At 41.8% G+C, this 17382-nt stretch overlaps 1 protein-coding gene across 1 annotated transcript in view; it reads right to left on the bottom strand.

Moving 5' to 3' along the window:
* Sntg2 (syntrophin gamma 2) overlaps window positions 1–17382 on the bottom strand; it is a 248453-nt gene that overhangs the window by 46296 nt on the left and 184775 nt on the right. Inside the window, exons 13-14 of the mRNA XM_045143508.1 lie at window positions 5649–5720; window positions 3593–3799 (exon numbers count right to left, since the gene is read on the bottom strand). Of these exons, the coding sequence (XP_044999443.1) occupies window positions 3593–3799; window positions 5649–5720 (279 nt within the window). The remainder of the gene's footprint in view (window positions 1–3592; window positions 3800–5648; window positions 5721–17382) is intronic.

Genomic DNA, 17382 nt, shown 5'->3' with positions numbered 1-17382 from the left:
GAAGACCTTAGTGCTTGGTGTCCCCTTAGAACTGAGTGTGAGGGACTAGTCTAGCCCATGTTGTCAAGTGTGTGAATAGCTCCTTCTAAAAGATGAATCACCTTCCTTTCCATGATGTATCACAAGTTTAACATTGATTAATATGGCCTTTGGGGTGTTTTAGATCCTGGACATTAAAAATGGAGCTGATTTGAAAATGTTCTTGTTTGAAATTTGGTGGAAGTTCAGACCCATGTGCTTTCTTTCTTGCAATCCCAGTGATATCATGCAATCGGTTCCCATGTGCAGTGGGAGGCCTTCAGCACTGGTGACATCTGAATACTCTAAATCAAGGCCAACACCCTTCATTTTGATCTTCCTGTCTACCCCTGGGCCTCAATGTTACTCTTTGTGAAGGTTTTGGTCAGTAGAGGGGCCCAGCCACATCTGGACACTCAAAAGTAAGTAGTTTCTAGCAGTGAGCTCTGGAAATTATTTTATCTGTTCAGGGGGTGGAAGAAGCAAACTCCATCCCATGAGGCTTGCTGCAGTCAAGCCACACACAACTCCTTAGCATGTACCCCACGCTCCTTCACATTAGCATTGGAGACAGCAGGGCTTTGAGAACTTTGTGCATGCCTGAGGTGATGCACAGCCTGGAGAAGCTGGGTACATGGGTGTTTCTGAACTTATGAATGCAAGCCTGCAGTAAGGTGTGACCAGCACTGCTCACATACATCTCTGCTCTGACTCTTCCCAGTGTGCTTCTCACCTGTCACCACTGGTCACTGAATGAAACGGTCCTCATAGTACCCAGTACCAAGCTCACACCCTGCTTAAAAAGGATTCCCTTCTTGTTTTTAGTTTTCCTCATGGCTTCAGTTAGGTGAAGTCACTTAGAGTCTGAAAATATTAAATGAAAATAATATCAGAAATAAAAAAAAATCATGGAGTGTTCTGAGTGGTGCAATGAATTTATGCATCTTCTCTCTCAGTTCCACTCTGGATGCAAATCCTTCCTTTGCCTAGTACACCCACATTGTATATGTTACCCTCCCATTAGTCACATGAAAGTTATCACAGTGTCTTGTTGCTTATGTTCAAAGAGCCCTTAAGCAATAGCTGTATGCTACACTACACATCATACGCCAGAGAGAACCTTCATGCCTCTGATCAAGTGGGCAATACACCATTCCATACATCACTAGCAGAGGGATATTTTGAAGGAAAGAGACCACCTTCACAAGCCTTTCCTATTCTATGATGATTTTGCTAATCTCTTATGATATCTAATCTATAAGGTACACCTTACCATAGTTATATAGGCATAAATAAAGCAGAATGCAGGCTCAGTACATCGATGGTTTTAGGAAACATCTACAGGGATAAGGACTGGGGCTGGCTGGACTGTAAGCCACTGGACTTAAAGAAACAAGAGATGTAGGAAATGGAAATATAGGACTCCATTATTCCATGGAATCTGAGATGGTGTATTTTAGTAATCTCTGGAGAACGGCATTCCCATTGTATTCATGTCCCACTGTCCCTCACAAAGTCTCTTATGCTGACATCTCTGACAGTGTAATTACTGAGATACATCCAGCTCTTTCCCCCAGAGTGGGGGCTAGTGACAGAGGCCCATCAGCACATGACATTCCCTGGACAGGGGTGTGGTCTGAGGGGTTCCTGATCCAAGCTTGCAGCATCAGCCTGAAGAGGTGACTTTCATTGGATTTTTGGTAATTTCACTTTGTCCAGTTAACATTTATAAGAAGGCCTGTTGCTTTTCAGAGATACCCTATAGCCAGGAGGTCAGCCACCCTAAAATGTATTCATGTGTGAAGCTAAGCAGGTATTCAGGAGCCTTTTAATGAAAATGAGTATCATTTCTTATTTCTGATGGCAGTATGAGTATGATTTGTAGTCAAAGGTATCCTTGCTGACTATTTTATGCTTTGCGGTTTTGTATTTTTATAAGAGACTTTTTACTCCAATTTTAAATCCAGTAAGATGCTGGTATAGTCAAATGGTTAGATGAATTGATATAAAAATGCATAGAAGCCTCACACACTGTAGAACAATATGCAGAAGGTGATGGACATGTTTATTATATGCTGGATATGTGTAAAGGCAATTGGAAGAATGCCCACTATGATCTCGGCATTTGGACTGGAGCTTGGGAGGAGGTGATGCTTCAGGGTGGCAATGATTCTTTGACACTTTGAGGTATCTGCGGTATTAGTTAAAACATCATTGCAGACAATATATCGCTGAAGAGATTGTCTAGTAAAGAAGCACTAACCCACTCTGCCAGCTTAGAGCTTTTCTGTAAAATGCATTGACCTCATGGATAAAACAGTGATGATATGCTGTGAAGACACATCCCGAGTTTGAGGCAGACCTGTGAACCATGCAGGGAATCCTCTCCAGAAGTCCTCCTAGACAGGTGTGTTCATTACTGTTCCCACTGTATGACCACTTGACAATAAGCAACTAAAGGAAAAAAAGTTCACTTTGGATCACAGTTTGAAGGTACAGTCCATCACAGCAGAGGAGGTACAGTGGCAGGGAGCTGGTGCCTCAGATATAAGGGTATGATGATGAGGTTCAGAAGCCAAACACCATCACATGCATGGCACTCAGTCCAGAGGGATAGGACAGGGGCTGGGATCAGCAGGGAGGAGATCTGCCTTCAGTTTCCATGGACATCTGAGTGTGACATCATTTTGTGTCCTACCAATCAACAGTGTGACAGGGCTGCTATGTGTCCTGTGACAGTTTGGCATACCACAGATCACCATCTGCATTTCAGCAATTGAATGACAGATAAACACATAGAATCTTCTCATATTGGAAATCTATGTTTAAATGAACCAGCTATCTTTAGTTACTAAGCTCATGCTTTTAGTGCTGCCAATGCCAGGCCAGGAATGAGCCCAGATCTTTAGAGAGGAGGTGGACCTCTTTTGTGATATATTGCTTCATTTACTTTCTGTCACTCTTGTTTGCAGAAGTGTATATCCTTGGAAAGGGCCCCGTATTTATGATAACGAGGATCATAATGCACTCTTCCTTATCTGCTTAGTCGATAGACGTTTAAATTTGTGAGTGATTTATTTGGTGTTATCCAGAAAGGAGAAGCAATTCAGACACACAGCCATTTCATAGTCTCCTTAGGAACATTAAGTTTGAGAGGAAGGGCCATTAAATGTCTTAAAATATTGTACAGCCATGTGACGTGGACAGGTTCCTGTCATCCCTGAATTAGCTTCTCTGCTGCTGCAAATGTTGGAGTTTCATCTTCTGCAGTGTGGTTGGAGACACTGGGCTCTGGGCAGAAGGTAATTCAGCCCCTTTCCTTATAGTAAAAATGAATACAGACACAAACCTAGATTTGAACTCCCTTGCCTTACCTCATCCCATGTGACAGGCAGATCCCCTTATGAAGTCCCTGGTCACTGTGGAAGATTTCTTTGACATAATCACTCAGGTGAAAACCTTTTACCTTTCAAGATTCTCTGTTTTGAACAAAATGCTTACGTACACACCCATCTCTAGGTTTCTGGCACTCCCAGCAAGCTGATGATGAGATAAGTATGAGTCACATACTCACCCCAGTTCTTTGCACTTCCATGAAAGTTGCTCTTTGGAATGACTTCTCCCACACCGCAAGCTCACTGGCCAGTTCCACACCGAAGACGTGGCTTTTCCTGTGGCCTGCCATAACACTGAAACAATATGGTCTATGGTCCTCAAAGTCAAAGTCCTGGAGACCCAGATACAAGTTTGCCTGTAGCCAGTAGTCATCTGTAAGCCAGAACTGAGAAACAGTGTGAATTGGAAATGGGTCAAGGTTGGGAGATAGAGCTGGGATTGTGGAGTTAGCCCACCATTTGTTCCATGGATGTGACAAGGATCTTGCTTACCAGGCCTTGGGCATTTCATCTCTTTCTCACAATCAATTTTAGAACCTGTGTCACAAATGACCAAAGTCCTGGGCACCACACCACACGGTTTCACCTCCTGCTTTGGTACCAGGCCAACCGGCACTGGCAGACTTAGGACGGGGCAAGTGCAACTCCATCCTGTGGCACCTCATCCTAGAGTACTGGCAGCAACAGTTACTGGTCTCTCAGCTATGTCAGCAAGGCTCCAACCAAACCTAAGTGAATTTTAGACTTGCTAGTCTCAGCTCTTATCACAGCTGCATGCATTTCAAGGGGACAGAATCCCCATGGTCAGTCTGATTTCCATGGGATGAGCGTTGTGCTCTTCCAGGTGGGGGAATTAATCTTTGGCAAAAAAAAAAAAAAAAAAAGATCTTGGTTCAGTAACAAAGAATGATCTATTATTTCTTTCCCATACACTTTCATTTAGGGTTTACCAAATTCTTTATATTTGTGATAAAGAATTCTCTCCAAACTGAGCATGGTGCATGGTAGTGTGTGCCTGTAATCCTAGCACTCAAGAGTCAGAGAGAGAAAGATCTGGAGTCTGAGACCATTCTCAGTCACACAAGTTTGACTGCATGAGATCCTGTCTTAAAAATAAATTGTCCCACAAGCTGAGATCCCTAGGACATTCTCAATGAAAACTAGCATGTCCCCAGTGGCTCAGCCTGGTGGATCCATAGACTCAACTCCTTACCTCCAGCATGTTGGCATGGAAATGGCACCAGGGAGGGTTTTTGCAAATTGTCTTTGGCCAGTTGGTGTCTCTTACACTGAGTTCTTGACAGAAAGTGCACATCATAGACAATACCTCCCCATTAGAAACAGTGGAAGCTGACCTCCTGGCCATGGGTTTTCTGCTTTGGGCCTGTGCAACTGTTCTAGATCATGCTGAAAGTGAGTTGTGACCACTGTGGACAAGCCCCCCCCCCCAAATTTTCACTGAATACTTTCCCCCAACTGGATAGAATTACTTTACTTGTTATTTTGAGTCCAGTCAAGGCTAAGACAAGAAAAGCTTTTATATCCTCAGCAATATTACCAACAGCAGCAGAAATACTAACAAGAAGGAACAAAAGTTCCAGAATATGTCATGGCAACTGAAAGTGCTAAACATATGCCCCTACACCATCCACCCATCATTCATACACACATACATACCCAATTAATCTACTCATCGATCTACCCATCTACCAGCCATTCATCCACATACCATCCACTTAGTCACCCAACCCACCCTCCCATTAGTTATCCACACCTCACCGTCCACCCACCATTCATCTATGCATAATCATACATACATACATTCATGCATACATACATATATACATATGAAAACATGTAACAAATTCATGAATCCATCTATCCACCCACCATTCATCTATCTCTCCATCATCCACTTACCATCTACTCACCCACCAATACCTCTATCCATTAGTTGTCCATTATCCATCCCTCTACCATTCACCTATCATTTATCCATCCATCATCATGTATACATGCATACATGCATTACCAATTCATCCACCCATCCACCTACCTACCCACCTTGGTAAATCACAGCATGACGACTTCATTTGATGGAACAGTGACTGGACCCAGAAGAAATTCATATTATCTGACTACCTGAATGGGCCCTGATGAACTATTTACCCCTCCCACTTGATAACCTGAAGGACCTCTTATTTCTGTGAGACATGAGAATGCGAAGACACCCACCTTATGAACTTTAAGTAGCACCTCACAGAGGTTGTAGACACATTCTGCTCTTCCCCAGTCCAGTGTGCTCACCTGCAGGGAACACAAATGGAAAAACACATTCATGTGGAAAGAGGAGACTTCTGAGAATCCAAATATTCACTATCATAGAGTGATTCCATGTATCTCCACTGTCATTAGATCCAAAGCCCCCATAGGACCTGGGTGTCAGTGGGCTGTACACACTGCTGTGGATTCTGGTGTGTGAGCCTGTGCCTGGTGTGTGACATGGTTGCATTATGAGACATGGATGGGGATGTGTGAACCCTGTTACATACCTGGGCATAATTTTAGAGATATGGTTTAGATTCTCTGCTGAATAAATGTTAGTAAGTGTAGAGAATTCATGATGCATTTACATGTGAACTGGATGAATGAGCATGACACTGAAAAGGACATGCTCTTCATTGGACCTTTGTTCTATAAGATTAAATCTACTGGTCAGTTCTGCTTCAGAAATGAGTAGAAAATTTATTAACTAATCAATTTACTTGAATTTTTCTTTCTTTTTCTCTTTTGGTATTTTGAGGTAGGGTCTCCCTCTAGCCCAGGCTGACCTGGAATTCACTGTGTTATCTCAGAGTAGCCTCAAAATCACAGCGACCCTGATCCTCCTACTTCTGCCTCCTGAATGCTGGGATTAAAGGTGTGTACCACCACATCTGACAGAACCTATGTTTGACTGGTCTTATTTATTGTAGCTCACAGTGGGTTTAACAAAGATAATGATAAAAGATAATTAAATTTGTGAATGATGCTTTGTGGCTTTCACTAATGTATGCATGTTTGATCAGCAAGTTGAAATAATTCAGCTAGGAAATTCTGAAATTGTTGGTAGAGTGAGAGGTTGGATCTCTTTTGTTGATCTTGCACTTGTTTTTCCAGGCAATAAACTTGATACAGAATTTCTAATGTGTGCCTTTGAGGTGCTGAGTCCATCATATAATAATCAGCTGATGAGCTGCTAGCAGTCCCCAAACAACACAGTGCGCTGAGAGACACTCAAGCACTCAGAGCCATCGCAGCCCAATCCCTGGACAATGGTGAGTCTGTGATGTGGCAACTACATTGATATGTTTGATAGTTAGTCTTTATTGTTTAACAGCCAGGATTTAGAATCACCATGGAAACAAATCTGTGGGCATGTCTATGAGGGAGTTTCTAGATTAGATTAATTGAATTGGGAAGACTTATCCTAAACCCATGGTGGGAACCATCCCATGGGTTAGGGTTCTGAACTATATAAAAAGATAGAAATTGGCTGAGGACCAATATTCATTGCTCTGCCTCCTGATTGTACACTGAACGTGACTAGCTGCCTCAAGCTCCAGCAACCACACCTTCTTGACCATGATGTAGCTTCAAACTATAATCCTAAATCAGCCTTTTCTTCCTTAATTGTTTCTTTAAAAAACATTTATTTATTTGAGAGAGAGAGAGAAGGAGAGAGACAGAATGGGTACTCCAGGGTCGCCTGCTGCTACAAACACCAGCAGCATGATTCACTCTGCATCTGTCTTCACAACCACATACTGGGTAATCAAACCCTGGCCTTTAACCACCAACTCATCTTTCCCACTTAATTGCTTCTTGTGAGGTATTGGGTTACAGCAAGGAGAAATGTAACTAACACAGTATGTTACCAAATGATATTTAATTACTCCAGAGACAACTCACTGGTATTGCAATTAAACAACAGACAATAAGGAAAGGGTATAACCCAGTAGTGAGAAAGCCCAATGCAAGAACTAACATAAAGGTTGTCTATGGTCAACATTTAGGCCAGAACCATGATCCCTAGAAGGAGCAAGAAATGGTCCTTGGTTCATATTTCCAAGGTAAAATGTCAGAGACCTCAGTACCCCTTCCCAAGACCACAGTATTGAGCATCTCTAAGACAGCGCTGCCTGAGATCAGGCCAGTCCAAGGACACTGGAGCTGCCCCAACTTCTCTGTGGTTCAGTTCTCACAGGTGAGTCTCCAGGCACCCACAATATAAAAAAAATGAATTCCACATGGGGTACCATATTTAACTTTCCCATTAGAACAACACTGTCTATTTTAGGAGAATTAAAAAAATACAAAGAAATAAATTACTGAACACATTACTCACTGATATGCTCCCTTGATAGCAGAATTGATGTTTGAATATGCATTATACATATTCATAATTTTGTCTTTTCAGAATGTAGTTTGCAATTTCAGCATTTTTCCTGCCCCCCCTTTTTTAGAAATAAAATTTTAATGGCTGCTTAGAATTTAGTGTGTGGATTTATTGTTTTTGTAACCTTTGTGATGGACACTGTGGAGCATGGCTGGCTCCAACAGTACTGATTAATTCAGTGATGGCATTGTGCTCTGCTATTCTAGGCTACTGGCTGCATCTTCCTTACTGGTGCCACAGGGGCAAGGAAGGGGGCTGTGGGTTTTGTGGCTTGGGAAACTCAGGTCTGCCTTCTCACTGCTTCTGCTGCGTACTTGCTGAGTCTCTTCTCTCCAAAGCACTGCAACGACACGAGCTGATGTGACTTCACCTACTGTCCTACTGTTCCTGCATGGGGAGTCATGTTTTTCCTCGGGGGGAGCACCCCACTTCCACCCCAGCTTCTGAGCTGCTGAGACTGACTGTTGCTCTGATTTCTAGCTGCCCCTAAGTCATATCATACATGTTGTCATCTCAAACCCTGGGATGGATTCAGGGAAGAAACAGGGCCTTGACACAGATGCCAGACAAGATGGTCAGACTTTGAGACAGAGATAATTTGTCCTTGGACTTGGAGCAAACATTCTACCTCAGTGCTGCACGAAGTCACGACTTGGCCACAAGGACTTTGGTGGCTGATAATGTCACTACTGGCACCTACTGTATTGAATCAATTTATCACACAAATGCAAAATGACGTGAATAGAGGCAATTAAGTGGTGCATGGCTGCCTTCTGTTCATTTTTATGTGTGTGCGTGATGTGTATGTGCATGTGGGGTCCAGTGTGTGAGTGTGGGCATATGCATGTGGAGGTGGAAGGATGACGTCAGGTGTGGGTCCATTTTCCGCCTTGTTTGAGGCAAGGTGTCTCATTGTTCACGGCTGCATTTGCCATGCCCAGTCTGCTGTTCTTCCTTCTCTGCTGTAGGCCTGCCTAGACACCAGCACTACAGTGTGAGGCTTTATGGGGGATCTGGGGCCCTGAAATCCAGTGTGCACATTTGTGCTGTGTATACTTTATCCACTGAGTCATCTTCCCAGCCATTTGCTGCTTATTTCTCTGACCCAAGGGAACTGAATTCTAAAATCAGCCTATTGAATTATTAAAGAAGCTGGTCTTTCTCTTTATTCCCTTTTCTTTGTTAATCTTAATTCCTTGTTTTCTTTTACTTTTATTTATTTATAAGGGGGAGGGAGAGAGAGAGAGAGAGAATGGGCACACCAGTGCTTCTTGTACTACAAACTTCAGATGCATCTACCACTTTGTGCATCTATTATTACATGGGTACTGGGGAATTGAACTTTGGCCATCAGGCTGTGCAAGCAAGTGCCTTTAACCACTGAGCAACTTCTCTAGCCCAAAACTCCCTATCTTCTTATATCTTCAAATGAATCTCAACCCTGAAGTCCTCCCTGACAGCCATGGACAGGAGTTCCTACTCATGTCCCATTGGACATGTCACTCTGGGCCCCTCATTGGATATCCATTCAAGATTGCTTTCTACCAGTCTTGGTTCACATTTTGGCCTGTTGTCCATAGATCCTGGGAGAGAAGTGTAGTGATTTGATTCAGGTGTCCCCCATGAACTTAGGTCTTCTGAATGCTAGGTTCCCAGATGATGGAGATTTGTGAATTAATGCCTCATGGTGGGAGTTTATTGTTGGGGGTGAGTTTATGGGTTTTATAGCCAGTTTCCCCTTGCCAGTGTTTGGCTCACCCTCTTGTTGCTATTGTCCACCTTATGTTGGCCAGGAGTAAATGTCCACCCTCTGCTCATGCCATCATTTCCTCCTGCCATCATGGAGCTTCCCCTTGAGTTTGTAAACCAAAATAAACCATTTTTTTCCCCCAAAGCTTCTCTTGAACAGGTGATTTCTACCAGCAATATGAACCTGACTGCAACAGTAAAGTTAGTACTGAGGAGTGGTGTCATTTTCTGTTAGACACCTGACTGTGTGGCTTTGGCCTTGTGAAGCTTATTTTTAAGAGGAATGTAGAAGGATTTGAAAGCCTGGCCTAAGAGACATCTTGCAGTGCTGTAAGTACAGATTGATCAGGTCAGAGTTGAAAGGCATGAATGCAGTAAGAACTAAGGACTGTGAGGCTTGGCTTATAAATTTGAGAAAGAGTTTTGCCTGACTGAGCTAAAAGCAGTTTGTGTGAGAAACTTAATGTTACGCCCATGTCCTGAGAACTTGTGCAGGGTTGCGGTGTATAGAAACAGACTGGTGTGTGCAGAGGGACATGGCACAGAAAGAAATCTGTGGACTGAAACTGCTGCCTGTTTAGCTGCAATTATATGGGAGATTACAAACTTTGAGACTGAGCATAGTAAGAATGGAGACTCTTTTGAATGGACATGGATGTTCAAGGAGTGTCCTATTCTTCAAAGTCTGCTTTATTTCTCCCTCCCTGGATTAACAAATTAGCACCCAACCTGGTATTATGGAATATAAGAAATGCAGGAACTACAGAGTGAATTCCAGGTCAGCTTGGACTACAGTGAGACCCTACCTCAAAAAACCAAAAAGAAAAGAAAAGAAATGCAAGAAAGAGAGAATTTGCAACATGGTATTATGTTTTGTGTTTTGGAAATGGCCATGGTCAGTGTGAAGCAGGTTTGCTGGATGCCTGCATGGATACCCTATGGGGCCATGATGATGAACCATGGGTTGCAGTAGAGACCCAGTGGAGATGCTGGGACCATGAGATGGCTGCTAAGGAGAGCTGCCGGCCCCAGTGACTGTGAGTAGCCTAGCTGAGGGGGTGGAACTGGAACTCCAGAGACTCATGGGCTGTTTAGAATTATTGGACTTGGAGATTTGACACTGACTAGAGTTGTTGGACTTGGAGCTATAGTTTTATGTTTGCCCTGTTTAAATCTTGTATTGATTGAATATTTCTTTGCTATGCCCAATGCCATCTTTCACAGTATCTTTATTCTATGTCATATTTTGTGGAGATTTTTTTGGTATTATTTGGATTATGGGGATGTTTGAACATCATTGGGATTGATAAAAAATAATGGGGACTTTTAAAGTTGGATGAGCACATTGTATTTTATATCATGTATGGTTATCAATTTATGGGGGCCAAGGTTGGAATGTGGTGGTTTGATTTAGGTGTCCCCCATAAGCTTAGGGGTTCTGAATGCTACATCCCCAGCTGATAGAGATTTGGGAATTAACACCTCCTGGATACAGTGTATTGTTGGGGGTGGGCTTAGGGGCATTATATCCAGTTTCCCCATGCCAGTGTTTGGCACACTCTCCTGTTGGTATTGTCCACCTTATGTTGGCCAGGGATTGATATCCACTCTCTGCTCACGCCATTGTTTTACCCTGTAATCATGGAGCTTCCCCTCTAGTCTGTAAGCCAAAAATAAACCATTTTTTCCACAAAAGCTACTCTTGGTCAGGTGATTTCTGCCAGCAATGCAAACCTGACTGCAATAAGAAGCAATGTGTAACTTACTTCAGGAGGAAAGTCCCTACATGGGGAGAACAATGTGAACTTGGCTAGCCTGACTCCAGCCTGCAAAACATCCCCCCATCTTTTCCCATATGGGCCTGATGTGGACATCCCTATTTCATTAGAAGGACAAATGGGAGGGCTCTCTAAGTTTCCACTTATGGAAAATTATCACTAAAATATTTAATATGCCCTTTTGGGCTCTTTTCCACCTTTTATTTTGTGCAAGGAACTCACTGTGATTATTGAATTCTGAATGTAACCTGTTGAGTAGATATTCTTTAAGGTACACGACTCCTTAAAATATTCAACATAGCATCTAGCACTAGCTCAAGCAGAATGTAGTTTACATGTATATTTACTGGTGTATTTAGTTATATATATATATGTGTGTGTGTGTGTGTGTGTGTGTGTGTGTGTGTGTGTGTATATATATATACACACACACACACACTTCTCTGCTTAGTCCCTGGTTTAGTGAGAAAGCTAAAAGTTCAGTGAGCACTGCTCTGCCCTGGTCTTTCTCTGGTACTCTGGTATGAAGCCTGGGTACAGCTGCTGCCACCTTCCCAATCCACTGTGAGACAGACATTTTAAACCGAGCAAGTCTCCTGTGGTAATTTCTAAGGAATGTGACATTGGGCCTCAGAAAGGACTCTGTAGCAGAGCAAGCATGGCAGCCACCTCAGGTTCTCCTGGAACTTGTGAGAAATGGAGTCTCAGGGGACCCTAGAAGCATGGCATCAGAACTTGCTGCCAGGAAGCTTCCTGGGTGATCTGTTATTAGTTCCACTTGACTGGTGGAGTTGTGAAGAACAATCTGAGGCTACAGGGCCTCATGCGTTTTCAAAGGAAAAGGAGGAAAGACTGAGGAAAGACAGGATGGGTGATAAATTGCAACATCAGATTTACTGGATGCATATTTTTAAGGGTATATGTGTGCAGCATGTATGGTATGGTATGTGTAGTATATGCATGTGTGAATGCAGATATGTGTGTTTTGTGCACATTCATGCAGAGGTCTGAGGAGAATGTTTGGTGCCTTCCTCTACTCCTCTTCTGCTTTGCTTCCTTGAGACAGTCTCTCATGAGCCTGGAACTGCTGTTTTCAGCAAGACTGGCTGACCAGTGAGCTCTGGAAATTCACCTGTCTCTGACTTACCTGACACAGGATTGGAGTTATAGGAGTGCATGGCAATGCCTGACTGTTTACATGGGTGTTGGTGGTTGAATTTAGGCCTTCTCAGCCTTTATGACTGCTTGGCAAGTGCTCTTACATGATGAGCCATATTTCTCTAGCTCCTGCACTTTTAATCACTATTCCTTACTTTGCAAACCAGATCCTGTATGGTAGAGTGCCCTGAAGTTGAAATGGTTCCTCATGCAACAAGTACAACTCCTTTACTGCTCTGATGCTTGGTGTCACTCTCAAAGACAGACAGAGTGAGGACACTGTCACAGCACTTTCCATGGTCGTCTGGCCACCACTCAAGAAAATGGCTTTGATGGCAATGGCACAGGCTCTGACCTAACTTCTACTGGGGATGTTGGAACCCAGATAAGCCAAAATGAAGTTTGTTGTTCTTATCTCCCCAGAGGGTGGATTACAAAGAAGGATATAAACAGGCTGTGATGTGAAAGATAGAATTTTGTTATCACATGTTGTTGTCATTGTTTTCCAAACAATGACATTTGATAATATTATAATTTACCTAACCACATTTGGGTTTAAGCAGAAATTTGGGATTATAAAATGCAACAAGTCAGTATCTTTTAGGCTTATTGTGGAATAAAGATTATATAACCCAAGAATGATAGAATAATTCTATACTGGATACACACTTGTCTAGTATTTCTTCAGTCTCTTCAATTTTACTTACATTATTTCTTTACAGATAAACTTTTCTAGTGTAGAGTATATTACCCAATTGATACTCTTAAAATTTCTGCTAATGTTTCTTGCATGCACATAGGTCTTTGTCACATAATTTATATGCTAATGTTGTACATACTGTTAAATTGATTTTTCAGCTGTACTTTTAACACATTTTAATAGTGTTTGAAAACATAGATAGATAAAACAACTTTCAGTTTCCCATTTGCAAGTCAGAAATAAATATTCTGTCAATGAAAGTGAACACAGTGAACCAAAGGGGCTCACAGTCTGGTGTGTATATCCTGCACTCCCAGGACCTGTCAGGGCATTGTAGGATGGAGGGTGCTGTAAGGATGTTTGTTTCCTTGGTGTTTGGCTGCTTGAGTTCTTTATATTTCTAGGTATTAATCCACTGTCTACCCATGCCCAGGCAAACAATCTTAACTATACTCAGCGGGTCTCTCCTGCTCAGACACAGAAGGTATGAAAACAGAAGTAGGGCTAGTTGGAAAGAAGGGCTTCAGTGGAAGAGGGAGGGGGATAAGAAAAGCAATGATGGTTGAATATGATCCAAATACATTATATACATGTGTGAAATTGTCAAAATGTAATAACTTAAAACTAATGCTGGCTCCCATGCCTCTCCTTTCTCTCCTTGAAGGAGCTTAGAAGCTATCCTTAAATAAAGGACTATATCTTATAGTTTCTGTCATGACTCCATTCTAATACTCTGACACAATGTCTGACAACCACATCTTTGTTAGGGTGTTAGCTTTCTTTGTTTCTGATGAGGAATGAAGGTTGTGTTTTAACCATGCCAAGAAGGTAGTGCCAAGCATTCTGGAACATTCAGAGGTGCCTCCCAGGCTTCTTGGGTGCATTCTACTCTTTGCAGGCCAGAGACCACTGCTTTCTCCCCTGCAAGATGACCTACTACTTCAGCAAGACTAAGTCTGTTCTATGTAGGGACATGGAGTTTGTTCCCTGTGTGTGGCAGAACCTTGTTTATTTTTATTTGTTATTTATTTGAGAGCGACAGAGAGAGAAAGAGAGAGAGAAAGAGAGAGAGAGAGAGAGAGAGAGATATTGAGCATGCCAGGGCCTCCAGCCACTGCAAACGGACTCCAGATGTACGCACTACTTTATGCATCTGGCTAACATGGGATCTGAGTTATCGAGCCTCAAACTGGAGTCCTTAGGCTTCACAGGCAAGTGCTTAACTGCTAAGCCATCTCTCCAGCCCTTAATTTTTTTGTTTATTTTTACTTATTATTTATTTGAGATTGACAGAGAGAGAAAGAGGTAGTGTGTGGAAGAACTTTGAATCAGGCCATAATCTAGGAGCTTCTTATCTAAGAATCACCCCTTTATACATGTGGGGGGCATGTGTACCTCTGGGCCTGTTTGCTGAGTGGTAAGAGTTAAAAGTGACACTGGATGTTCTGTAAGTCAGTAAGTCTTCCATTGATCCAGGCACTTCCTGCTTCATGACAGCATACAATTATTAATAATGTGTGTACTAGGACTCAACGCACAATTGGTTTAGATATAGGCAAAGCAACAGTGCCAAGATATATAATTCCTCATACTGTATGCATTGTTGTTACACTGAAAATATAGTCCACATTAATAGAAAAATCTTATCTAAAAGATTCTACATACTTTAGAGGTTTCAGTCTCATTCAATGAAGTCATTTGGTATTCACTGTGAGCCTAAGGATTGATTATGAGCTATGATTTACTATCTCTGACATGAAACTGAGGAAACAATTGGGTAAAGAATTTGAATAAGTTGCTTAAAGCCCATGGCTGGTAAGTAGAAAGATTCTGTGGGGTTTCTAAATATTTACCTGCAGCTTATTCTGCTAAGGCACAGGGGAATTATTTTTCTTTTTCCCATAAAAAATTTCCTATCTCACGATAAAAATATGTTTTAACCAAACATATTTATCTAGATAAAATATGAAGATTTGTTTAAAACATTTCATTTTACACCAGCACAATTCTCTTATGTAAGTTTTTTTTTTCTTTCTAATTAACAGGTCATCTACTTTACTTATCATCCTTACATTCTTATTTAATAAACGGCTTTCCACCTAAAGCACAAAGGAAGGAGTTCACTTGTTTGTCTCTAGATGTGAATAGATAAGTGTTGAAGAATGTTAATGGAATTTAAAAAAACCATAAAAATTCTGCTTTCATAATCTGACTTCTAAAATTTCTGTGTTTTGTACTTTTCTGTCTTCACTCCCTTTTCCTCATTGCATAATAGGTAGTCCCAGCTCTGAAATTATTCAATCCATAGAAAACTATGCATGTTTTTCCTTAACTAAATTAAACTAGAAATGGAAATGGTTGTCTAGTCTATGTTTAATGATGTGAAACCTGGGCATTATCATCTGCCCGCTCACTGCTCTCCACCCTCTGTGGTAAAGGTCCTGGTCCTGCATGGCCCTGGCTCTGTGGAGCTGTCGTCTGTGAGCCCAGCAGACATGGCTGAGTGCCTGGACAGGCTAGTCTCATGCACACTCGTCTTACTTTCTCACGTAAACCACTATGTTGTGAAACCTACTCAAGTGGACTGTCTTTCTTTCCTCTTGGAGATTGCTCCATGCTGATTTGAGGATCTAAGCCACAAAATTATTTTTTGATTTCCTTTCCCCACAATATTTTCAGGGTTGATTCTCTTTTTATATTTCCTTTGAGAGCATTTCCTACACTTCTCAAAGCCACATAGTTTTAATATCTTTCAATATTATGGATTATTCAGCCAATGACCATTGAGCCAGTAGAGAATGTCCCTATAAATCATCTCAGACCCTCTCAGGGAGGCAGTGACTTTATTCTCACTTCACATGTCCAAGTGACAGCTATGTCATGAGGACACTAAACATTACATGAAGGCATAGTGAAATGTATAAATGAAACCCTCCATGTCAATCTAAATTTGGGGTTGATATTCATACAGCTCATTGCCTTTGTCTATTTCTTCTCTCTGGCTTTCCTCATGTTGATTATCATGAGAGAAATGGAATGTCCCCAGGCTCAGGGGAAGCACAGCTCTACCTGTCATTGTCAAGCTTCCAGCCAGATAAGCATCATGGTTGTGGGCTCCAGTGCTGCACTGCCCATGTGCTGATGCCTCCCAAATGCATACCAATACTGGGTATCATACATGACTGTGAGACTCCAGGCTCGAACACTGCTCAAAAATCTCCTCTTGGGCTGGAGAGATGGCTTAGCAGTTAAGCGCTTGCCTGTGAAGCCGAAGGACCCCGGTTCAAGGCTCAGTTCCCTAGGTCCCACGTTAGCCAGATGCACAAGGGGGCGCACGCGTCTGGAGTTCGTTTGCAGAGGCTGGAGGCCCTGGCGCGCCCATTCTCTCTCTCTCCCTCTATCTGTCTTTCTCTCTGTGTCTGTCGCTCTCAAATAAATAAATAATAAATAAACAAAAAATAATAATCTCCTCTTACTTTGTTAGACAAAACCACATAAAATTAGCAACAAACATTAAGGAACATTTGTTTTGAGGAAAATTCAACAGTACTTATGCAAATGTGCAGGTGACTTCACAATATGGGTTTTTAAATACACAAACTTGCAACTAACTGCAATGTACTGTCCTAATTTGTTCCTGGGTATGAAAAAAGTACATTAGTGAAAAAGCCAGTGAAGCTGGCAGACTGTATCCAGTACTATTCGACCACTGTTACCTTTGTTTTATCAGTGGCTACATAAAATGCACACATTAGGGAGAGGGTGAGTGAGGTTGCAATGTCTGGAAATTCTAATAAACTGTACTTACCAATTGAAATAAACAAGTATAGTATACCATTGCTTTAGTGACTGAAAGTAAAACTAATTTATATCACCTCATTTGGGTGGCAGAAATTTCCATCAACACTGTATGTAACTTGGATCTAGATTTTTCAAATATTTAAAGTTTTATTACTTGCTTACAGTTCTGACGGTCAGACTCAGGGAAAGGGAAAGTGCATTAAGTGACAAGCTTTTAAGCAGACTGCTCACAACATATTTGGGCAATTTGGAGATAATGATGTGGGTATAAATTGGAAAATAACATTAGAAAATAATAGTTTCTGTCCTTATAGTTACATTATGTATCTTACTGAATTAGAAATT

This window comes from Jaculus jaculus, chromosome 2, assembly GCF_020740685.1.
Source record: "Jaculus jaculus isolate mJacJac1 chromosome 2, mJacJac1.mat.Y.cur, whole genome shotgun sequence".
Lineage (NCBI taxonomy): Eukaryota > Metazoa > Chordata > Mammalia > Rodentia > Dipodidae > Jaculus > Jaculus jaculus.
Note: the sequence above shows the minus strand (reverse complement) of the source record. Positions and strands in the feature narration are given on the sequence as shown.